The following is a 25,507-nucleotide window of genomic DNA, read 5'->3' as shown; positions in this document are numbered from 1 at the left end:
TGCTCATATAACATCTTATTTCACAACATAATTATCAACTATATTCACACTTATGGCATCAGCATGTTTATTGCACTGAATTCTATTTGTGGGTAAAAATTAATTTATTATACCTATCGAATTTCGCCTTCTAAACATAATAACAAGTAGTCTCTCAATGAGCTGGGGATGTTGAGTTCATTTGTAGCGGCGAGACATCGTCCTCCCAAATAAGATCTGAGAGAACAGCGACAAAGGTGTTGTAAGGATCGAGGCTGCCCTGTCATTCTCTGCAAAGACTCAAAAAAGGAGCAATTTGCCTGAAAGGGAGACAGAGAGAGGCAAAGATTATACATGGGTTTGAACTGCAACTTTACGAAATCTAATAATAAAACATGGGAATGTACTTCTCCCCACATTACTTCTCCCCACTGACCGTCTTCAGATCTTCAGGGATCTCCTCTATCCACTCTTCACAGGATGGAACGACAGAGTAGGAATTGATCATCACCTCCAACGTGGCTGGAGATAGGAGACACTGCTTCAGCATCTACAGTATGGAGAAAACAGAGTTTTACGATTACAGTACTTAAGACTTTTCACTACCTGGCTTAATTAACTTCTATTGAAAACTGTGGAGGAGAGATGTCCTTAACCTGGAATGCATCACAAAAACATCTGTAGATATTCAAGATATAACTAAACACAACTCCTGAAAACACAGGTGTGTGCACTGATGGTATGTAGTAAAAAAAAAAAAAAAACAATATTGACAACAAACAAATCAGGTGTGAGGTGATAACAGAATCTCAAATTAATTAATTAAACTTAACTACTACTATTTGCTCACCCTTGGCGATGGTGGCTTGGCTCCATAATTGAGAAGGCTGCGAGCTATGTCCTCAGGCTGCTGGTCAGGATAGTCCTCTACCACCTGGAGAGAGATCAAAAAGTTATGGAGCCATCTAGAGGAATCTGGAGAGATATTAACAAAACAATGCTTATATATCTTCTATATTATATATCTTCATAAACTACAGTATCTACTGTAACTATATCTTTGGGGAGTGTAAAATTCCCAACAAGTTTTTGATTGATGGGTGTATCTTGACAGGGACAGACATTATTCCGCCCGAAATATTTAGTTCCATGTTCAAACCCATATGTATCTATGGGGGTAGCCATGAACACCAATCAGAATATATCACATGATAGTCCTGCTCTCCCACCTGCAGCAGACAGTCCATCGGCGTGTATCCAAAGCAGTTGGCAGCCTCAGCGCAGGCCCCGTGCTGCAGCAGCATCTGCGTGATGCGTGGGCTGCAGTTGCCGCAGGCGTTGTGCAGGGGCGTGTGCTGCTTCTTGCCGGCTTTGTTGGGGTCGGCCCCGGCCTCCAGCAGCCTCTGGACCACGCGCAGGTAGCGGCCGGCCTCGGAGTGCCTCTCGGCCCCGGAGCAGGCGGCGTTGAGCGGGGTCTCGCCCTCCAGGTTGCGGGCGGCCACGTCGGCGTCGTGGGAGAGCAGCAGCGCCACGTGCTTCTCCAGGCCCCGGCGGGCCGCCACGTGCAGCGGGGTCAGGCGGCTCTGGCGGTGGGAGATGCTCACGTGGGCGCCGGCCTGCAGCAGCAGCTCTGCACACCTGGAGGAAGACAGCGGACGTTTAGAATGATCTAGATCAGTGGTTTTCAAAGTGGGGGCTGGGGACCCCTCGGGTGGAGCGAGAGGGTAGGGGGCTACATTGACACACTACTCTACACTGCTATAGGTTTCCTGCTGTAGTTGGATTTTAAGGATGCAGACACTACATCGACTTGTGAAAGGCGATGCATAGAAAAGAAAAATAACGTGTGGCACGGCCCATGTCAGAGGGGCCCCGGATGAAATCTACTGGTATGTGGGGGGCCTGGTCATGGTAAAGTTTGGGAACCCCTGATTTTTCCCATCATCAACAGTATTTCCTTCAACGAGTGCAGCACCTCACACTTCCAAATGAAGGTCAGCAAGCCCACAAACACACACACTTGGTCTCTGCCAGTCTGTCCCTCCACGTATCAAATACATGTTATTCATGTGCCCCCATGGTTTTCTATTATGTCCCCCTTAGTTTTGTTTTGTCTGGTTGCATTATTGAAATTGTGTGCACAACAAAATACATCCCTGGCAACTGTATTCCTATACTGTTGAAATCTCTCTCTCTCTCTCTCTCTCTCTCTCTTTTTCTCTCTCACACACACACACACACACACACACACACACACACACACACACACACACACACACGCACACACACACACACGTCTCTCTCTCTCTCTCTCTCTCTCTCTCTCTCTCTCTCTCTCTCTCTCTCTCTCTCTCTCTCTCTCTCACTGATAGGTGTCTGCGTTGTTGCACAGGTGAAGGGGTGAGTTGCCGTCCTCCGCCAGCACGTTGGGGTCAGCCCCGTGGGTGAGGAGGAGCTGGACACAGGTGTCATGGCCGCCCGAGCAGGCGTCATGCAGAGCCGTCCGGCCCCCGGGGTCCGCGTCCACCTCGGCCCCCCGGAACAGCAGCTCCTCCACGCAGCCATGGTGCCCTCTGCTGGCCGCCAGGCGGAGTGGCGACGTCTGCTTCGTCTTGGAGGAGAGAGTCCACATGCCTTAGAGAATAAAACATATGTCAGTCAAAGTAACGTCACAGAGTTGTTGTGGGGTTGTACAGTTGCACAATATTGCACATGTGGAATGTGTTTGTGCACTTGTGCACTTCGGGCACTATGTTTCAGTGCGTAATTAATACACCATACGCACTGAAACATGAACACTGGAGTGCACAAGTGCACCATTTGAGATGCAGCATAAGACCCTCTGACTCAGCTGATCCTAATTACCACACCAGACAGGGTAATGGGCTAATTAGTGAAATCACCTGTGTTAGGACCAAGGAGAGTAGAGACAGGAGAGCTTACTGACGTCATAACAGCGTAGTACGAAATGATGGCGAGGGGAGTACGGAACTTTTATTCTTCTTCTATGGTCAGTATTGGACGCATCAGGGAAGCATGCAATGCCAATTCCGCGAGGGTCGGAGTGTGGAACAGGTCATGGGACAGCGTGAATGTTTGTCAGCTGTCCTTAATTACCCCCAGCAATTACTGCTGACCAACAGCTGCAGTTAATTTGGCCACAAATTATCCATCATGGTGTCGCCCCCACTGACCATGCACAAGGGAGTACGGAGATTGTATCCATCGCACCCACTGACCAGTGACCATGCGCAAGGGAGTTAATTTTCCATCCACTCGTGTCCTCAGGCAACGCCCCCGTACTACACCGTGGCCAATTCATTTTCCCCCTAGAGATTGTTCTTCTGTCGAGTTTCTTTGGTTAGGACCACAGGCAGAAGGACTATCTGTATCTGGCAGGACCTTTACTCTCCCTCCAGTTTGTCTGCCTCTTGCTTTGGGGGAGATGTGTCTATCTTCATAGGGATTGGTAGTAGGCAGCACTGGCTCACAAAACTGAAATTTGAAATTCAAAATAGTAGTATAACACTATTTCCAGTTAAGTATCTGTGATGAATGATTTTGCATAACATTTTTGAGACGTTAGATAACCAAACAATCATCCTTGTGGTTATACAGTACGATATATCCAATGAGTAGGCCTACAACATCTCCCTAAGGCAATATTCTGACAGGCACATAAACATTTTTGGCCACCCCTCTCATTTTTTGTTTTCCCCTGTCTGTGTGACCCTGTCTGCGCACAACTCAACCTCTGATTGTTGGAAACCGCTGTTGGTCAAAAATGAGCTCACATGGTTGGCTGCCAGTGTCTTGAGCCTCCTCATAACATTGTGTTTACAAACACTGCGAACCCATGTATAACCTGAAGCCTGCATGCTGCGGTTGTCGGGAAGAAGGTTATTAAACTGTTATTACAACTAACTGTTACATCTTCTTCTGGCTATGAAATTTAAAAGGGAAGTAAACACAATTGTGTGTGCCAATTCAACACATTCATTCTTCCTGATTCAAGGCACATATGATTGAGATAGTCATCCTAGGCCTAATGAATATAAAGGAAAAGGCACAAGTTTCAGTCTAGTGGTCCATTGAACTATTAATCTTCATGCAATGAGGCCCTACCCATCTCTGGTGCCCACACCATCTCCTCCTGAACCGTCTCCATCAGTGCGTTGACCATGCCAGGCTCCCTGAGCACCGCATAGATGCCCCCCATGTCTCCACACATGAAGGTGTTGTGGACAGAGGTGTCCCTGCAGCGGATCTGATGTACCCGGATCTCCTGGAGCTTGCCGTCCCTTGGCCTGGTTCTGGGCTGGGGTCTGGTGCTGAGGGCAGGGGCCACCGGCCTCCGGGACATGGCTCTCCGGTGGGCCAGCTCCCGCCTCGCTTCCTCCCAGTCCTGCATCTCCTGTTCCAGCCTGAAGGAGCGGCGGGAGGCTGAGGAGAAAGGGAAGGATTCCCGGGACATGAGGCCTTGTCACCTTTGGTCTTTCCCTTGAGCCTGTAAAGACACACAGAGGGGTTAAATTACAGGGGGCACTTTACAATGACACAATTGCCGTTGAGAAATGCCGCAACCTTGTTCCTCAACCTACAGCCGACATTAAAAGTTACGCATGCAGTAGTCAATATGGGTTATGCTATTCTGTACACTAACATTTCATAGACATTACATGCTGGTTAATGTAGAGAGATGTATAATAAAATGTATAATAAAACCACCGAACAAACAAGAATCCAGAATTTACTTCCGTTTGAGTATATCCACTGTCAGACACGCTTGAATGAGTTTTTCAATCTCTGTCTGGAAAGCCTCAGTTCACAGTCACAAGATATTGTTGACCAGGGCACATGGGTTGAGTGGTATTAATAGTTGGGTATGCAAGCCGATATGCTTGGAACCTCGATGCACCCAAATTCCCAGCAGATGGCGCTAGAACGCCTCGAAAATCGACGTGGTATTTTTACGTCTGAGTGCACGCACGCTACGTAGTGTTTGAACAGGGGCGGCAAGCTTTCGACGTGCGTGTAGCTAGGCAAGACTTGCCACATCTTTCCAAAAACAGTTCTCAACAACCCTGATTTACTCCAATTTACTCCGCGTGCTGCTGATTTCCTATGTATCTCTGTGTTGTCTGTCTGAATGACTTGTTAATGGCAGGATCACACTCCTTCAGTTGTCATTAGCACGGCGATGGTAAGTTCATGAGCAGACGTAATTGCTAACTTAGCTGTGTTTTCATTAGCCATTTAGTCAGATCTCTACACCCCAATCAAACAGTTATCAATTCAAAGAACGTGATATACAAGTAATGCATGACAGTTTGTCCAAACTTCAAATCTGTTAATGACCAACGTTAACAACAAAAACCTACGAGACAACGGGGACGCCTGCCATACCTGTGTGTGTTGCATTCCCATTCCCCCCCAAGAATTGTTTTTTCTGTTTGTTTTTTTTTATGCAGGCTTGCAAGTTGAATAGTCTTTTCAGCGTCGGAGAGGAATTCGATGACGAGGTAATGTTCGAAGTGAATGTGCATGTCTTCCCAGCAGCATTTCATTATTTTTTAGTCACTTTATTGTGTCGGCAGCAGTACAGAGATTTTAAAAATCACGGTCACACCTGACCCTAATAATGATTGTAATTACTGTAACATTCTGCTCTGGTGTAGACCTAATTAATTATCTATTTGCACATGTCATGTAGCCTACTGTAAAGTTTCCCTTATTTTTTCAAAGCTTAATTTGCAGTGTTGTCTGTGCTTTTATAAGACATCGCACAGGAGTATACCTTCAATAAAAAATGCATATTTGTAGTACTGTCTAAATAACCTGTGCATCATCCGTGTAGGACTTGCTGCAAGCAGACTGGTCGGTGCCCTCTGTCGTCCCATCCACAACTCTACAGTCAGGGGCAGGGACGACCAGCTCCAGTGACTCACAGCAGGCCATCCCTGTCACATTTGTAACCACCACAAAAGACACATCCAACTCAGGCACACTAGGAACTAATTCAAATGTAACTGTCCAGACTCCACCTGTGCTGGGGCTCAGGGGGTTTACGGCCCCCAAGCTTCCCCCAGCCCCGCTTGCTGGTCCCCCCAGCAGTGTGTTCAACACAAGGACTAATAATATCCTAACAACTGTGCCTGCTCACCAGAACTCACTCCCCACTGCCTCACATAACCACAAACAGGATGACTTTGATGATTGGGATGTTGACCTGGCAGACTTGGATGACAATCCCATGGTGGTGCCTCAGACTGTGCCCATCCCTCATCGAGGTCACCCAACTCCAAGCACTAGCCAAGGTCAGGGCCAAGCCAGGACTGTGTCTAATTCTGGCTGGCCCGGTGACGATCTAACATCTCCGGCAAAGATGATGCGAACTGCAGCCTGTTTTGACGGCTCAACCCCTACCCCCAGTCCCAGTTCCAGTATGAGAGGCTTTAGCTTTGCTGCCCAGACCCCTGAGCCTCCTTTCGGGAGGCCTACACCGTTTAGAGGCCCGCTGGCTCCCCCTGGTCCCTCACCTGCTCCATCACCAGGAGGGCCATTCAAAAGCCCAGGAGTTCTCCACGCCCCACCGTGTAGTCCAATTGGTCCCAGGTCAGGGCCCAGGGGTGGCTTCTCATCCTCCATGCCCAGCCCCGTCACACCCAGGATGGGGAGACCTCTGCCCCCCGGGCCAGCTGGTAGTGCCATGCGGCAGCCTGGAGGAGGGCATATGTCAGGGGGGCTGTTCCAGTCAGTGTCTCCGCGCCCGCCACCCCCGACACCAAGCCCTCGCTCCCTCCACACGCCCGTCATGACCAACCATCTCGTCCAGCTGGTGTCCGCCTCCAAGAAGACGCCTCAGAGGACGCGATCGGACCCGAACCGGCCCAAGACGCGGCGCTTCCCAGGGCCGGCTGGGATGTTGCCCCAACAGGTGAGTCTACCTATGAGGCCTGGTCTTAACATTCATTTTTAGTATAGTCATTTGTAGGAGTGAGATGTCTTATTGAAGGTCACTGAAAAAACGTTTTTTTTATCCACTTGTTGTTTCCAGCTCCAGGAAAGTCTAATAAAACAACATCTCTTTTTTTCCCCATCATTTGACTCCGTAAAATTCATCATTCAAATGTTGCAGCTTGTCTGCAAAGGGTGAAAACTAGAATGAATGCAGAAATAATCAAATAAAACGGGAGAAAAATGAATAGCTGTTTTCCTTGGCGTGGATCCAAAATATATTTTTACACTAGGGCTGTAACGATACACTCAACTCACGATTCATGACCTACGGTTCGATACACCCCATGATTTCACATTTGCCAACATTATAAACTTTCTGAATAAAAACGATCATAGTTTATAGGTATAATAGGTTACAAGAGGCTACTAATGATTTTAAAAAGTTTCTATATAATAATGATGACGCTTGTAAGCACTATCACCTCATATCATGTGGTTGTTTTCTGGGCTGATGGGTATCAAAACATTAAAAGGGCGTATCACGATACTGCCTCCTTGTATCACGATACAGTATCGTGACTGTGTATCACGATTTCTCGGTTCGATACAATATTGTTACAGCCCTATGGTACACTCCAGCAAATCATATCCCTTGAGTCCAAACACAACAGTCACGGATATTAGAGAGTTTCAGAAATTGCTTAATCTTAATAACAAATGAGTTGTGGCGTTTCAGCAACATTTTTCAAGATAATGACAAACCCCCAAGCACCATCAGAATCATGTCAAATCTTTCCTTGCCAAGATAAAACAATTTGTGTAAGTGTAAAGGAAAGTTTTCGCTTTATGTATGGAGAAGCTGTCATAAGCATTCCTGAATTTGATTTATTTATTTATTTATTTATTTATTTATTTATAATGATGAAGGCAATTGTAGCAAGTAATTTCACCTAGGTTTTTTCAGCACTCATGCTAAGATCTCTCTTGTGTTTCCAGCTGAGTGGTAAAAGCCTGGATGACATTGTTGTGGCAGTTCCCCAGACTCCTGCTCACGGGGCTGTAGCTCGCCGCAGGACAGAGGTACACACACACACACACACACACACACACACACACACACACACACACACACACACACACACACACAGCTCGTCTCAGGACAGAGGTATACACACACACTTTCTCTCTCTCTCTCTCACTCACACACACACACACACACACACACACACACACACACACACACACGCACACACACGCGCACACACACACACACACACACACAGCTCGTCGCAGCCAGGACAGAGGTATACACACACACACACACACACGGTAGAATAAATTTCCGTGCTTGTAGGAGTGAATTTCATGTTTTATGTGGGTTCATTTTTTGACATGCACATAGGCTCAAATACTCTTCTTGTCATCAAACTGTTGCCTGTGCAACAAAACCAGACTGTAATGTCCTGATAAGGTGCAAATATGTTCCAGGTCAAGTCTGAAGGAAGGAGGTGAATCAGAAAACAGCATATGAACAACGGAACAGTACGCTCGCCTCCAAAAGAGTTGTCGCCTACCCATCTGTTTGGAATAACAGCTAATAACCTGACTTTCAATCAATCACTTGGCTTCAGAAGTCACTCATATGAAAGCTACAACCCTCTCAAATGAAAATGAATGTACAAAAATACATTTCATGCACCAAAGAAAGATTGACCCTTTAATGAACACAGACAGGGCAGATTTTGACAAGACAAAAGTTTTGTCGCCTATCGAACATCATGTGAAAATGAGCAGATAAGTCACTTCAAAACACTTCAAATACGCAGATCGGGTGTCATACTTAATCACTGATTCACTCACACCTCTCCAGAAAATCAACTTTGGCCTTAGGTGTATGTTTAGGGTCATTGTAATCATGGAAAGCAACACAATGAAAATCAATGGAGTTCAATGAGAGATGGTGACATATTTGCTATTCGTAGAGCAATACATTTTTAACTTCATGATGTCATCAATGATAAAAGCCCTCACACACCAGCAGCATGCGTGCAGCTCCACATAAGAGCTGTATCCCTCCCATGTTTGACTTTAGGCACCATGTTTTTTTTTCCAAATTCTTCACCTTTAACACCAAAGAAGTCTCTCCCACTGTCCTGTCTCAAAAAAGCCAGCCAAGAGTATGTCAGGCCTAATTCTGACAAAAATGAAGGCTAATGGGACTCATACTCTGAAGTCAAGATCCCAAGATCAACCATTTTAGAACTGATAGCATCAGAACTATATGGTGTTGGAGATGAAGAATATGAAAAAAGAGAAATGGTGCATAAAGTGAAACATGGTACAGATACAGCTCTTATGAGGAGCTGCATGCATGCTGCAGGTGTTTGAGGGCTTTTATCTTTGATTAAATCATGAAGTTAAACATGTATTGCTCTACGAATAGCGAATATGTCACCATCTCTCATTGAACTCCATTGATTTTCATTGCATTGCTTCCCATGATTACAATGACTCTAAACATACACCTAAGGCCAAAGTCGATTTTCTGGAGAGGTGAGAGTGATTCAGTGATTACGTATGACACCCAATCTGCGTATTTGAAGTGTTTTGAAGTGACTTATCTGCTCATTTTCACATGATGTTCGATAGGCGACAAAACTTTTGTCTTGTCAAAATCTGCCCTGTCTGTGTTCATTAAAGGGTCAATCTTTCTTTGGTGCATGAAATGTATTTTTGTACATACATTTTCATTCGGGAGGGTTGTAGCTTTCATATGAGTGACTTCTGAAGCCAAGTGATTAATTGAAAGTCAGAATATTAGCTGTTATTCCAAACAGATGGATAGGCGACAACTCTTTTGGAGGCGAGTGTAAATGGATTTTTAGAGCCAGTGAAAGATAATGTTACACTATGATGCAATCTATGTATTGCGCATTAGGCAGTGTTGCACAGTGACTAGTAACAAAACAATCCGATGTTGAGTGTTAATCAACAGAAGCAGAGAGGTGGCATGGCTATTTTTGGCATGGGAGTGCACACATTATTTAGAGAAGCAGCCGTGAGGTTGCAACGCGATTATTCAAAAAGCAGTGTCGCTCCCCGTGTGTTTACATTTCTGACTAGCCATGCATGGCAACAAGCTGTTGTTTAGTCTGTTTGTCCTGCTGCTGCTGCTGGAGCTGATTCTCCTCCACGGGGCGGCTGATTGAACAGGTGATGGTTTAGATGAGGGTGGTCTTCTGTAATCGTGCTGCATGTGCTGAGACACCTGTGGTCTTCATTTAAGGAGTGCATACCCCCCACAGCGATAGTCTGGAGGCCACGCTTAGACGTAAAAACGAAAAACTCCACTAATAAAAGAGCTTGATGTAACAGTGGGTTTTTTAACTGGTGGGACCGTCTGCTGAGTTGCTGTCAGAGGTTGTAGTTCAAAAGAAACGTTTACCATGTCAGATACAGTACCAGTATCTGCTGAGTTGTAAAAGTTTTTTTTTTATGTAGTTGTAGTTCATTTATCAGGGACAAATCATTGCCCATTTTTTATAAACATACTGTCATGACAAAGCCATGACAACATGTATGGTACTTAAAGGTATCTGGCCAGATGGCTAATTTGCAACCCCAGCCCCTGGTCAGGCTACCTATTGCATAAACATGTCACACAATACATATGCAATCTCCGAAATGCAATATCACGCGATCTTAACACACGCTTCACAAGCTTAATATTAAAATGTGCATTGTGCAAAGAGCATACAACACCTGTCTGTGTGGGCTACTACCAAGTGAAGGAATGTAAAGAAATGTACAAGAACATTGTATCATGGTGATGAGAAATTTTGGCTCCACACACCTAAATTTTTTTTTTTTTGTAAAACCAAAATTGTGCGTGTGCTTATGCCCGTGTGTGTGTGCGTGTGCCAGGTCCCCAGCTCCCAGCCTGCTGATGAGGAGGACTTCAGTGGGGGTGGCTGGGCGGCCATGAAAGCCGAAATGGGATTGGACGAGAAGAACCCCTCCTGCTTCCTGCACTCTTACAGCGTTGTCATGGTGCTCCGCAAGGCAAGTCTCATCCAATGCCATTTCCCTATGCCCCTCTGCGCACACACACACACACACACACACACACACACACACACACACACACACACACACACACACACACAGACACAGACACAGACACAGACACACGCACTCCCACCCCCACCTCAACTCCAGTGTCACCCACCAGTGCATCACACTAATTCATCTTTCCATTAGAGCCTCTGCCCCCCTCAACCCACAAGCCGACTCCAGTAAATCACCCACACAGATGCTCCTCTCAGTCCCCTCACTCTCAGCCTCCCTTGCCTGCCCCTTTACTCTGGGCCTCCCTGCCTGCTAAATTACTCCCCAGATGGATGATGGAGTAGGGCAGAGCAGCCACAAGCCACAAGTGACCTCACCTCCTCACGAGCGATATGATGATGGAGAGCCATGGGCCTCATGGATCATACCTTTACATAGCATACACACGGCACCCAACGGCAGCGCAGGCATACTAATGGCATATCATCTCTACTGGAAGGGCCAAGGGGCGCTGTCTGTTTGTCCGTCTCTCTCTCTCTCTCTCTCTCTCTCTCTCTCTCTCTCTCTCTCTCTCTCTCTCTCTCTCTCTCTCTCTCTCCTTGCAGTGCTGGGAGATCTCATGTATGGTGCTGATATCTTGTTTGAGGCAGTAGGGCTGTGGTCTCCAAATGGTGACCCGCGGGCCAGTTCCGGCCTTGACATGGCAAACATTTGACCCGCCATGAGGCTGGAGAAAACGAAAACTTATATGTGTGCAGTCTGTGGCCATATGGGCTAACGATTTGTTTGGCCCTCACTCTCATTTGCGCTACATAATTTGGCCCTTGGGAAAAAATAATTGGAGACAGGTTGTATTTAACTATTATTTATTAAAATAACTTTGAACATAATACGTTTGGCCTTCCAATTACCTCTAGTAGGCTAACACCAAACGCCATTGGTGCTATTTCCACACACAAAAATGATGCTTGTTTTTTAAGGCAATATGTACATTAAATTTACACGAAGGTTATATTTAAACGAAGGTCAAAGACTTAATAAGAAGCTGCACAATGATCAGTGTGGGAGGAATGTTAACCCGCCGTTTTTATTACTGTGTCGCTGTGTATGTATGTGTGTGTGTGTGTGTGTGTGTGTGTGTGTGTGTGTGTGTGAATATCTAAGTTGCTCATTTCCTGCGATCAAAGCCTCGTACTTGGCAGTATCACAGCTTATATAACAAGACAGATGAACTGCGGTCCATCAGCGATTAGCGGTAATTAAGGTATGTTTAATTTAAAGAGGCATGCCGTTTGAGTTCATATTCCTCCAGTGAACGCCTGCACATTTCAAATTAAACACTTTTATGAAGTGAGCACTGTGATCCTCAGTGGCAGAGCTGTTACCAAGACGATGACTGGAGAATAAATCAACTCCATGCCTCTCTTCATTCATGCTTCCCTCCTCTCTCGGTCTTATCTTTTGTGGGAAGTAAAATAAATGGCATTGTTAGATTTCAGGATGAAGTGTTGGAAATGGATTTTCAGCTGTAATTTTATGTTCAAATTTGTATCTAAAATTGTGCTGTCCAATTGTGAAGTCTAACCCTTGACTTCTCTGCTGGCTTTGCACTGTATCATTTTGCTCCAGTCCATTTGGTTGTCATCTCGCCAACACTTTTGAGTGGAAGTGTGCTTATTATGAACTGGCAATGTCCCCAGAGAGACGGGATAAGATGTCCCTGTCTCTCGTGGTGGGCTGTGGGTGCCAGTGTCTCAATGGACTGGCTGCAAGTCATTGCTACAAGTGTCCTTTCCTTTGTCCTCGTTCTTGATTTGGGTTAAGTCAGATTTTTATTGGATCTTCGTTTAACATTCATTTAACTACAAACGTGATGCATCAGGAAAAGGAAAGAAGGCAACCCTTGTGACATAAGAACATTTGGCGACGGTGTGTTTTATTTTTGTGTGTTAAGAGTTATTTTTCAGATTTATCACCTTTTGTATTTTTAAATGTTAAATGAATGTCCGACACAAAATTAACTTTACCCAAATTGATAGCGAGGACAGAGGACAGAAAAATCACACATTTGGAGAAAGTACTCAAACACCTTGTGGCTAGGCAGGTCCACTTCCCCCTTCTCCTGGCTGTACGGTAGAAGTGATGAACAGGGCCTTCAGAAAGGGAATATTCGGCTATGCATTGTCTCCGTAGCAAACGGGAGAAGGGGTACCCACCAGCTTTGAACCTAGGTCTATGGGAGGTCTATTGGAATGCATTGGGAATGTATACAGGATTTGTACATAATATGGTAAAAATAAATGTATATAGCTATAGGAAATTCTTCATTTATGAATGCTTATACCATCTCATGTGTTTTTTCGGCACAATCAGTACTGAACTTAGTTATCTATAAGGCTTAAGTTTCCAAAGTAGCTAGCCATATTATGCTAACTTTAGCATTAGATCCGCGGTCTTTCCTATGGCCAAAGAACGTTTCTATGGCTACTGGTCATAACATAGTGGCGTTCGTGACTGCCTGTTCATTCCAGAATAGCGGATTTGACTCAAAACGCCTCCTATTGAGTGTTTCCCATAAAGGACTTGACCTTCACCTCTTGTTAGACCCACCTTCTTTGCCTCAGCGTGTTCCATTCTCCACACTCTGCACTGTGTACTTGTGAGATCGTCTTATTGGAATTGGTTGAGACCCACCCTGTGAAGTGCCCTTTCCCTTGGGCAAGTGTTGGTTGTTGAACCTTCTCACCACCACCACCTGCTCTGTAAAGTGTCCTTGTTGAAGACCCTGAACATCTTCTACTCTGTCTCTACTCTACATCATATGCTCTGCCTATGTTGCGCTGCAATGTGGTAGATTAGGCCCTGCTTTTCCAGCTTTCACCCCACCCCTGACTGAGTGGAGACACGTTTTTTTTGCGGTTTAATGTTAATCGACCTGTCGGCGTGGAGCGACCGGGGGGAAGCCCTAAGCAGGATAGATGGAGCTCCTCCAGTGCTTGGCCTGGAGCTTGTAGTAGTCTACTCATTATGATAAGCCCCGTCACGCTCATCACTCACCCTGATGTGATTATTATTGTTATTCCAAGTGTTTTTCCGTTAACGAGCTTTCTGCGAATCAGGCTAATTATTCTTTGACTGCTAACTGATGAATGCTAATGATCGGCGGCCCTTATGCCGAATTCATTAATGCAAGTTTTTTGGAGCGTTATGAAAAAAATCTGTGATGTGTGGCTGTCTTCTGCCTTTCTTTCTCGCTCTCTTACTTCTCGTTGCTCTGTCTTTTACTCCTTTCACTCATCTATCTGCTTCTCTCTCTCTCTCTCTCTCTCTCTCTCTCTCTCTCTCTCTCTCTCTCTCTCTCTCTCTCTCTCTGTCACTTAAAAAGTTTTCAACTTGTCCATCTGTTCTCACTTGAAATGAAATCACTTTTGATGTCTCTTCTGTTTATCTTTCAGCATCTTAATTTCATCACTCTCGTCTAATTAATTGGTAGATCTCAGCTGTTATTCTCAGTCTGGACTCTCTTTTCTATCTCCCCAGGCGGCCCTCAAACAGCTCAACAAGAACAAAGTACCCAACATGGCTGTCGTCCTAAAGAGTATTCTGCACACGCATGCGGATGCTAAGGCTGTGTTTAAGGACCCAACAGGTGAAACGCGCGCACACGCACATGCACACGTACATACACACACACACATACTGTCTCTCTCATATCCACATAACATTAATTAACCTAACATGGTAACATTTTACTTTACGGATCGCTAATAAGGTGTTAATTTCATAGTAATTTCTCAGTAATTTCAGTCTAATTTTATGGTAATAACTGTTTGTTATTAGTAATAACAGCAAAATAACCATATGGTTTCCAGTGCAATTACACTATAAATTCTCATTAATAACAGCAAAAATAACCATACAGTTTCCAGTGCAATTATGCTGTAGTTTCTAGTTAATAGTAGGCTAATGAAAATAGCTACTGTGTCATCGTAGTAGTTAGGTGGTAGGAATGCCAGTAACTAAACGGTATCAGCCGAAGTAGTTTCATAATAATTAGGCTATATCAGGGCCGTAATGTGAAATGTTTTCTCTTCCTATGTTTTTGCATAGAAACGACCACCCAAGCATCCTTGTATTATTTCTGCTTAATTACCTTGGAAACAATTGAGTAGTTATATGGAAATAAGATAGAATCAGGGCCGTAAAATGCATTATCACCTATTCCACTCAATTTCATGGAAATTACACATTTTCAGGGCCTTAAAATGTCTTATCTCTTATTTCACCTCAATTACTTAGTTATTATCATTTTTAATACAATATAGACTAGCCTACTATGAAGTGATTCAAGCACACAGACAAACACATTGTGTGCAAAACTTAATTTATTTTATTTTCCACGTTAAATGTGGATTTAAAAAAAAAATATGCATGTGCATAAATATGGACACCCCAAAGAGGTTGTTCATATTAATATGAAGTAGAGCTCACCTTTGCAGCACAAACTGGATTTAATGACTTTGGAATCCCAGAAGTGATTGGTCATTAAAATGGTAAGCTTATTTATCATACATAATAGCAGACTAGGCTTGTCCTAAGTTCTGTCTTGGAGAGTGACAATGAAGTGGGCTCTGACCATCTCTTTGCAGACTTCAAACAAAGATAATTCATTACTATGAACAACGAGAAAGGTACACAAAGTAATCTGGAAGTCTTGGACAATGTTTCTCCACAGCCAGAAATGGAAATCCATTTGAATGGTAAGCATGGAAAGCCACAGGAATGGTCCTTGTGAAAGGAAAATGTAGTTTGTTGAAAAATAGTTAAAAATGCATGGGTAAAGGATGGTAAGAATGGTAACAGGCACAATACAGAACACCTCCATAGAACTACAAGACCATAGCTGCTGATAAGTGCAGACTTAGACATGGGTCCTTCCGCGTATACTTTTCGCAAGGCAAAAGCTCATTGGATCGGTGATGCATGAAAAGGCTTTCCTGTGTATCCATCAGACATACGTTGCTAAACTTATGCTGAAAGCTTATCTGGACAAGATAAAAGAATTTTGGGAAATCATACTGTAGTCAGATGAGACTGAGCTAGAGTTATTTAACCCAACAATGGGAGGTGGACATGGCAAAAAATGCACACATACATTCTATGACATCTGGCCTAAAGTATACCCTGCTATAGGTCTGCATGACTCGCACACGCACTGTTACACTTAATACAGTTGAGGGCCTCACTAATTCCTTTCAAATAGCAGATTTTTCAAAAGAATGTTCAAGTGCCAGTCCCAAAATTAAAGCTGAGCAGAGTTTGGACTTTCCAGCAGGACAGTGATTGCACTGCACTGATCAAAATTCAACAATGAGTTAATGCAAAAGAACAAGTACAATGTCTTAAAATGGTCATACCAATCTTGAGATATTACCATTATTGAAAAAGAATGAATTTATTTGAACCAGGATGTCTAAAGAAGACAGATGAGTAACCTGACTGAATTAGAGGGGTTCTGGATAGAATAATTGGCAACCATTCAGTAGCACCAGGCAGTTGGAACTTGTCTTCTTGTATAGCAAGTGTCCACTCTCTCATATTAATGGTATACCTTCTTTGGAGTGCCCATATTTATGCACACGCCTATTTTTGTTTAAATACAATTGTTCTGTATCACCTATTCAAATTCTTCCACTGCTGAAATGTTTCTCTTTCCCTACAGTTTAACATATGTTAAAATGAATTTGCTACTTTAAAAGCTCAACAAGAAATAAAACGATGTAATGATTTTCCAAAAGGGTGCCCAAACTTTCTCATGGCACTGTATGTGCCCCAAACCATAGTAATAACCTCTTTGAAACGTTTCCAGTACGAGAGTGCCTAGAGACCTCGGTCTTGGTGCTTAGTTCATGACATGCTGATCATCTCTCCTTTTTGAGCTTGTGGAGTAGCGAATGCTTCTCCTGCCAGGATAACGCTTGCGGCTGGAGTGTCGGGTGGTTGAAGGGTTGAAGTCACGCAAGTTTGAACTCCAATGCATCAAAAATATATGGCCATTTTTATTTACCCCTCCAAGAAAGAAAACGTGCACAAGGGCAACAGAAAATAATCAGAAACTGAAGACTTCTCAAACATGAAAAGAAGACGAAATCAAATCACAGTGGTTCCAAACAGCGATACATCTACAAAACTCTGCTCACTCTGATATGCATTCTCTACGTTTCCATGGTGTTTTTAATTCCGAATGAATAATTCAGAATTAAATAGTTCTGTCGAGTTGACTTTGGTCTTTCCTTTAATTCCGAATTAAGAGGTGGTTGCATGACGTTTGTCACGTTTCAAAGAGGAAAATGATACATTTCAAAGTCAGCTTTTGCTTGTAATCACAGCTGCATCTCTGCTCCTTGCTCTCCCAAACCCCAACTAACACTGGATTTAAAATGCACCCTTCAACAAGGGCAGACAATTATTCAATCAACAGAACTAGATCTCTTCAGAATTAGACTGTCGGTTAATTCAATACAATAAATGCAACAAAAAGCATAAAACAGTCGCCATCCACACAGATCCCACAACCCAAAGACCAGACACAAAATATTCGGTTGGCACATGGAAATAAAATACATTTTAAACAATCTCTGAGTTGGATGAGTTTGGGTGAGTCGACTCGCAGGCAGCTTAGCTGGTGTGTTATAAATTAGTTTGAGAAGCCAGAAAAAAGTAGGTTGAGGATCATGATTCTAGAACGTGAGGAGGAATAGGGGTGATGGGCAGGGAAGCTGACAAGGGGGGACAAAGGGGTTAGTTGACCCAGGAGGAGAGGGGGCCTAGAATTGGGTTTTCATTGCACTGTATTTATTGGATGGGGGGCCCTTTTCAGATGACTTTGCCCTGGGCCCAGCAAAAGCTGTCAGCTGCACTGGTGATGGGAGGGATGGCTCCTTCCCTTCCCCGCTCTGCTCCTGCTCCTGCTCCTGCTCTGCTCTGCTCCGCCAGCTGTGTGGTCCCTTGCTCCATCCTTCAGGGAGGCGCAGCTGACGGCGTCCCTGACAGATTGGCCTGTTTGCAGTGGGAGGGCACTCCATGGCACTCGATTCCGCCCGCCCGCTTGATGTTCCTTTGGGCAGTCGGGAGGAGCAGAAGCTTTCATAATTGAGATCAAATAGATTTGGGTGCAGACTCAAAGCATACCCAGAACTTTGCACTGAAGCCAAATAACTGTGATGTGATTTTGAATTTTTTGCATAGCCCGTTACACACGACACACACACACACACACACACACACACACACACACACACACACACACACACACACACACACACACACACACACACACACACACACACACACACACACACACACTCGCTTATGCACACACATGCACACAAGCACATACACTCTCACACACACTTGCTTATGCACACGCACGCACGCACGTGCGTGCGCACACACACACACACAGATGCACATACAAACACCCAGACACTCCCATCCATCCATCCATCCATCCACACACACACAGTCATGCATACATTTACCAGCGCTGGATGTTGTATAGGACTAAGTGTTGTTTATATTCTGCACACAATTTGCCCATGTCCCGTGTGGCCCAGCACATTACCATAAGGAGTGGCAGGCAAGAGCCAAATTGCATGTTGACCGCACTTGTTAGCATGACACGAGCGTGGAAAGTGAATTTCTGTGTTGGCTCGCCTCTGCTGTTTGTGGCTGGATGAACGTGCCAGGCAACCAGGGTACAGGGAGAGCTGCCTTTGTTTAATGCCTCATTTGTCACAATTGCACACACACGCATACGCACACACACACACACACACACACACACACACACACACACACACACACACACACACACACACACACACACACACACACACATACATACCTGCGCGTGCACACACTCACACTAACAGATGCACACACACAAACATACATACACTAACAGATTCTCTCTCTCTCTCTCTCTCTCTCTCTCTCTCTCTCTCTCTCTCTCTCTCTCTCTCTCTCTCTCTTTCTCTCTCTCTCTCTTTCTCTGATTGGAATGAATGCAAGGCATCTGCTGTCTCCTGTGCCCTCCAGCTCTCAATCTGTTATCGTTCCCCCTCTCGGTTCCCTTCGCTCTGCCGTTCACATTAGTTTTCTTTCTTTTCTTTTCTTTTCTTCTCCTCCTCCTCCTCCTTCTTCCACTTTCCTCTCCTCCTCCTCCTCCTCTCCAATCTCTCTGATGTCGCCACTGAGGCTTTTCGGCTCCCCCTGTGTCCCGCGCCCTCCATATGTCTTCTCCTAATCAGCCGCCATCTCCATTCATTTCTATTTATTACCTCGGAAAAAAATGGAGCCGGCGCTCCATATTCTGTAAACAGGCATACTGATGAGGCCACAGGCCCAGGCTTCTGCAAGTGGCCAGAACTGACAGCAGGGGGCAGTGTTTGTATGTGTCTTTTCTCAGTGGTTAGATAATCAGAATTCTAAAGTTGTTTTCCAAATTTGAGATGCATTTTTTATGTGATCCAGAGTATGTATATTCCATGGGATGCATATACTCACAAGTAATTACCAACGAGTAATTACCAACACCAGTGTTAATTTAGATTCTCAGAGTGTTTCTATTAACACTGCAAGATTTATAGAGTGTTTTCTGTGTGAGGCTTATGTGCGTTTCATTGAATATGCATGTTATTACAATAATTGGCAACACATGAATTAATCAGGCAGTAGTCATTAGAACTGACCTGGTATCTGCAGACAGACTTTAAAATGAGCTGACTTGTCAAACACATTTTAGAAGTCCTATTGCATCTTCAAAAAAAATCAATCAGTGACTATAAGTCAGGTCAGAATTACAAAATGACACCATCTGCACAAATGTTGATTTGCTGCACTTTTTTCCCTTCCACTGCATAAGTATGCTGCTCTTTGGATTGGAGACTGTCATTGAACCAATCCAGGAAAAGTCAGCACTTTAAGAAGCGACATTGACAAAAGGGCTACATGGGCAGGGTAAAAGGACCCGTGAACGTGCCTGAGTTGATTTTGGTCCTATTCACATACGACCTGAACAACCTGACGGACAAAAAAATACTTCAAAATACTATTTGACATTTTAACATGACATTTTTTTTTTATTGTCATGATGTCTCTCTTTTTTAATGATATGTTTGTTATCCATAACCTCTGTCCTTTATTATAAAGTTTCTCTCGACTGTGTATGTGTGTTCGTGCGTGTGTGTGTGCGTTCGTGTGTGTGTTGTAAACAGGTGAGATGCAGGGGACTGTGCACCGGCGCCTGTTGGAGGAGCGTCAGGCGGAGCTGAAGATTGGAGCCGTGCTGCTGCTTAAACAGGTCATACAGCTGGCTCTGCCGCTACTGGAGCCTCCACTCCACTCCACACACCTCAATCAGAATCTCAAGCACCGGCTCACCCCTATGTCTGGACACATAGAGCAGCAAAAGATGAAACTACAAAATACACTGCCTTCCAAATTATAATAGAAATGTCATTTTTCACTGATTTTCCTAAATTGACTATATGAATGACGGTCATTATTTTTGAACAAACCTGCCAATGATAAAAAATACAAATCTTAATGCACAGATTTTGTTGCGTTGTCTTAATGCCTTCAATTTATTATGCAAAACAGATTCTCTGTTTGTCTAATAGCAGTTAATCATTAATAACTAGGGCTGGCTGAACTATTAATAAATCCATGATTGTTCTAAAAGGTATAAGAAAAGGTTATAGAAGGCTACATTTTTATCAAACTTTCTTGGGGCTAAAGTTATTTATAATCCCTGTTTTGTAGCATACACAGTCTAAGATGTTATCTCCACCTCCACACCATAACAAAAATAGGAATCCTTCAGGAGACTGGATTTTACCATGGCAACAGATTTTGCCCATGTAAATGGCACAGCCTTCACTCTGACACAGTGCTCTTCTGTAGTTGGCTCTAATCAGTGTGTGTGTGTGTGTGTGTGTGTGTGTCTGTGTGTGTGTCTGTGTGTGTGTCTGTGTCTGTGTCTGTGTGTGTGTCTGCTTCACTGTACTTCACTGTAGGTGGGCGTGTTCTCTCCCTCCCATCGTAACCACTACCTGAACGTCACGCCCAACAACCTGCTGCGCATCTACCCCCCGGACGGCAGCCTCCTGCCCTGCACGCCGCTATCCCAGCAGCCCCTGGTGAGCCGCACCGCAAAACACTCCTCCTTTACTCTTTATATGGTGTTGCTAAATTCCAAAATGCTTTTTAACTAGGACATGTGGTTCCTTCAGGACCTTGTGTATTGAATAGTAACAACTGTTTAAGGGACGCGAAGTTGGATTAAAAGGTTAATAAATTGCTGTCCCGAGTAAGCCGATGCTTTAAATAAGTTATCAGTAAGCGAACTGTGACTCTTCCAACCGCTGACAGATATGAGGAAAAAATGTATAAAAGAAAAATTGACCTTACGGGTACGGTAGGAGACATATTCACATTTGTATTTACTGTTTGTAGTTTGGGATGAAAAGCATTCACACAGAAAGCATAGTTACGGTAAACAGTATTTTTTTATGACTGTAGATTTGGAGACTGGCATGCCACAGGCACCACGTAAACTCATGGAAACTGCAGGGCGTGATGTATAATAATGATGAATTAACCCTCTAGCTACCAGAATTTGTTTTGAATAGGCCGGAATTCTACCAAGAATTCTAAGGAAAAAATTTACATTTTGGTCATATTTTAAATAATGTCAAATAACTTGAAAAGAAATGAAAAGTGTCAATTACAAGTTACTTTCATATTAAAGTAGAGAAAACACACTTTCAAATTCATATCATTTATGGATAATTAATTGTTCAGTATTCCTATAGAGTGCCTTTGATGTGGATTAAATGATAAAAATGTGATAAAATCCGATATTATCTAGGCCTATCTATCTATATATCTATATATTTAGGCCTATCTATCTATCTATTGACCTATCTATGTGTCTATCTATCCTTCCATCCATCCATCCATCCATCCATCCAGGGTCAAAGTTGAACAATGAACATGTGACGACAACAAATGTCGTTCACCCAGAAGTCCTGTTTTCAAGCGGTAGGCCTATGGATCATATGCGATAACTGTAATGGACTACACTAGCTAATAATGTTTGAACTGAACCATGCCAAAGACGTGTAAGGATAACCGTAGAAGTGTCAGCGATAGCAGACAGGACATGAATGGAGCTCTAAGGAAGTCCCCCCCCCCAATTTGGCACAGGTAAGACGCGCCAGGCATCACCGACTAATACGGAATTGAAGTGCTACAAACACCACGTTGGTAGGCTATTATTGGAAGTTAGCATTCAACTCAACGTCTTCACGCACATTTTTATGAAGGACAACGTGGTGTAGTAACAGTCCTTACTGCTTTGCCAAAGCTGACACCCAAAATGGGTAGCCTATTGTCATGCTGCGCTTCCTTCACACGATGCGCCTGTTGCACAGAGCTGTCGCTGTTCGTTGTTCCAGGAAACTAAGATAGTTGGATACCAACATATGGTTTGACTCTGAAAACACACCGAAGACAGTTTACATTTTTAATATGTAGCGTGTAGACATCGGCTGGACAGTTGTGTTTGCTATTTAGGACCATGGCAGAACCCATCACAGTTGAACACCATCTCATAAGCCTAATAAAACAACATGATCTAAAAATAGTCTAAATAGTCATAAACATGTGCTGTTGACCATGAAAATAGATCGAAGAGGGTTGGAAGTTTTCATATTTAGTTTATATTGGTTGTAGAAACAGAATGGTTGTGTTTGTAGCCTTTCAATCTCGGACGGCCGTCATTTGAATTGACGGCAGATTGCCAAGTCGCAGATTGCCAAGTCGCATAAAGCGGCGCATCTCGAAATAAAATCTAAAATACTGAAAAATAAAATAATATAAACGTATAGTTTTTATACTGAAAATATATCGAGGAGGGTCTGTAATATTGAGCTAAAGTGTTTGAAAGCTGGAAAAACTGCATGATGACGGCCGTTCAGCCGTATTTTCATATGAAAATATTCCGGCCGGCCGCGGCCGTTCTGGTACAGATCCAGCCGGACGTTCACGGCCGTTATGGTAGCTAGAGGGTTAATAGTTTCTTAAAAAAAAAAATTGAAAAAAATTGTAGAATTTATTTTTTTTGGTCTTTTACGACTTTACGACAGGACAGTTTGAGAGGTGGACGGGAAGCGAATGGGGAGAGAGATGGGGAGGGGTCGCCAAAGGACCCGGGCCGGGAATCTAACCCGGGTCGGCCGCATGGCAGACGAGCACCCTACCGGTTGGCCACGGCAGGGCCGAATAAATAGTGTCTATCAGTCCCTCCAGGATTTTGCACTGGGATTTTGTGATTTTTGCGGTCAAAATGCCTGATTTTGTGGCGGCATTTTCTCATTTTTTGCAAAGATTTTGCGGAATTTTCTCATTTTTTGCAAAGATTTTGCATCCCTTTCTGGGTTTTTTTGGTAGGCCTAACTGAAAACCACAATCAGTCTAAGCAGGCTTAAGACAAAAGAGAGAGAGATTCAGAAACACACTTCCTAGGCCTATATAATAGAATAATAAAATATTGTCAAAAACTGTCAGAGCGTCTTATTAGCCAGTGCGTCCAATGTGTAAAAAAAAAAAATCATGGCCGCGACACTCATAAATCTCTGTCGATATTTTAGAACGACTTCGGGGGAAAACGGGACGCGTTATGAAAAAATACTTGTGGATATAGGCCTAGCCTACCACTAGGCCTAATGAAGAGCGTCGCGGGGTACAGTAGCCAGGCTGTATGCAAGCGTTACAATGTCACCTGTTGGAAGACGCGTCTCTCTCTCTCTCTCTCTCTCTCTCTCTCTCTCTCTCTCTCTCTCTCTCTCTCTCTCTCTCGTGCTCGTATTGCAAGCTGTTGCATATTAGGCTATTTGCTTGATGCAAAGTTGTGATGGCATATGCTCTCGTTGACATGGTTATGTGCATGGTTGCATGGATTCGCAAGACTTTATTGCAATAACACAGTGAACGCGTGGAAGGGCCGTTCACTTCCTATCTCGGTGTCCTTGACTGAAACAAGTTGCAAAACTCCACACTTCCGAAACCTTTGCGATCGGCACTACAGTGATTGTTATCAGAAGGCTTGTGCCTACGCATAGACATAGACCCTTAAATTACAAACATTAGCGAACATTGAAAAAATATCAGACAACGACCGTCGGGTAGCATGCTCATGAAAGCGACAGGGGAGAGTGGAGAAGTTCCGCAAAAATGTAGCCTAACATAAGATGTTTGCTACTGTGCGACAGTACCGCCACTATTTCATGACTGCATACACTTCTTCGTCATGGATAAATGGGCAACAATAGGCTACTTTTTCCACCCAGGATTGCACTGAAAAGTAGGCTACTGCTGTTAAAAAAAGGTCATGAGTGTGCAGCACCGACGCCTGCGTGTGTGTGAGGGAGGGGAGGAGAGACGCGGAACAGCTGAGATGAGGGTCGCGACTTCCGAAATAGCAGGCAATTCTTTTTCAATGTTTCAGTGACATATTAACAAAAATGCTTCGTATTGGTTTTCGTCTCCGGTGGTATTGTAGTCACATTTTTATTTTTTTGACGAAAATATAAATCAATAAACTCCACAGAATGTTGAAATTTTGCGGGAAAAATGCGGCTTTACAGGAATTACGCGGCATCGTGAAATTATGCGGAATATCATTGAATTTGCATGAATCCACGCGATCGCTGAATCGCGAAAAACTGGAGGGACTGGTCTATGTATACACTCATGACATTATCGGTATCAACCTGTGTCTGTGTGTGTTTAAGGGCTTGGTGGATGTGTGGGACGAGGGCGATGGTGAGGCCGCCTCCAGGACAGCAGAAGAGCCTGTGTCTGAGATGGAGCTGCGCTTTGATGATGATGATGATGATGATGATGAAGAAGAAGAATCGACTCACGCAAACATTCGGCCCCATCAGAGTGGCCAACCACAGACTGCCCTGCCAGCACCCGCCCACGCACCAGTGCCGAGCAATCCGGCCGCATGGGACACAGGTGCAGTGTGTGTGTGTACAAACGAATGTGTGCGTGCCTGCGTGTGTGTGCGCACACACTCGTGCCTGTGCCCATCTTTGTCGTTGACGAGGTGTTTTTATGCCCATGTGTGCTTTTCAGAAGCCACCATCACCAATGTGTGTGTGTGTGTGTGTGTGTGTGTGTTTGTTTGTGTGCCTGAGATGGAATTCTTTTTGTCTTTATTTACCATAGACTGTCATTGCTGACCTGTGTGCGTGTGTGTGTGTGTTTGTGTGTGTGCGTGTGCGCACCATGCCGTATGTGTTTCCGTAACGTCCGACATGACAAACCAGTCACGCTACATTTCACTATTTGCACCAGCCACCAGTGATACCTCCCTGATAAATAAACCTGATATGATAAACGGTATTCTTCCCCCCTCCTATCTGTT

At 44.2% G+C, this 25,507-nt stretch overlaps 2 protein-coding genes across 4 annotated transcripts in view; one reads left to right on the top strand and one right to left on the bottom strand.

Annotated features, from left to right (window-relative positions):
* Positions 1-27: 27 nt before the first annotated feature.
* Positions 28-5,462, bottom strand: asb16 (ankyrin repeat and SOCS box containing 16). Of its 3 annotated transcripts, none has more exons than XM_063223096.1 (7): positions 5,386-5,462; positions 4,105-4,486; positions 2,346-2,613; positions 1,209-1,617; positions 830-913; positions 416-529; positions 28-299 (listed from the first exon to the last, which is right to left on the bottom strand). In XM_063223096.1, exons 2-7 carry the CDS (start codon positions 4,451-4,453, stop codon positions 114-116), a joined length of 1,410 nt encoding a protein of 469 aa, XP_063079166.1. In that variant the 5' UTR covers positions 4,454-4,486; positions 5,386-5,462; the 3' UTR covers positions 28-113. The 3 variants fall into 3 exon arrangements, with proteins under 3 accessions (XP_063079166.1, XP_063079174.1, XP_063079159.1); XM_063223104.1 differs by lacking the exon at positions 5,386-5,462 and adding an exon at positions 4,708-4,830; XM_063223089.1 differs by lacking the exon at positions 5,386-5,462 and adding an exon at positions 4,734-4,830.
* The window catches only part of hrob (homologous recombination factor with OB-fold), a 22,614-nt gene continuing 2,104 nt past the window's right edge, over positions 4,998-25,507 (top strand). The window contains exons 1-9 of the mRNA XM_063223076.1: positions 4,998-5,182; positions 5,451-5,501; positions 5,837-6,916; positions 7,936-8,019; positions 10,864-11,001; positions 14,548-14,656; positions 20,286-20,371; positions 21,087-21,209; positions 24,867-25,095. Coding sequence (XP_063079146.1) covers positions 5,180-5,182; positions 5,451-5,501; positions 5,837-6,916; positions 7,936-8,019; positions 10,864-11,001; positions 14,548-14,656; positions 20,286-20,371; positions 21,087-21,209; positions 24,867-25,095 — 1,903 coding nt within the window. The 5' untranslated portion in view covers positions 4,998-5,179. The remainder of the gene's footprint in view (positions 5,183-5,450; positions 5,502-5,836; positions 6,917-7,935; positions 8,020-10,863; positions 11,002-14,547; positions 14,657-20,285; positions 20,372-21,086; positions 21,210-24,866; positions 25,096-25,507) is intronic.

This window comes from Engraulis encrasicolus, chromosome 2 (assembly GCF_034702125.1).
Source record: "Engraulis encrasicolus isolate BLACKSEA-1 chromosome 2, IST_EnEncr_1.0, whole genome shotgun sequence".
NCBI classification, from domain to species: domain Eukaryota; kingdom Metazoa; phylum Chordata; class Actinopteri; order Clupeiformes; family Engraulidae; genus Engraulis; species Engraulis encrasicolus.
The sequence above is the reverse complement of the archived record's forward strand: the minus strand, read 5'-3'. Positions and strand labels throughout refer to the sequence as shown.

Excerpts from the sequence above, each read along its gene's own strand:
- asb16 (XM_063223096.1), bottom strand. The coding sequence starts at position 4,453 with ATGTCCCGGGAATCCTTCCCTTTCTCCTCAGCCTCCCGCCGCTCCTTC. Across the intron at positions 1,618-2,345 it reads AACAACGCAGACACCTATCA|GTGTGCAGAGCTGCTGCTGC; the intron begins GTGAGAGAGAGA and ends GTCTTCCTCCAG. Across the intron at positions 300-415 it reads TCCCTGAAGATCTGAAGACG|GCAAATTGCTCCTTTTTTGA; the intron begins GTCAGTGGGGAG and ends TCTCCCTTTCAG.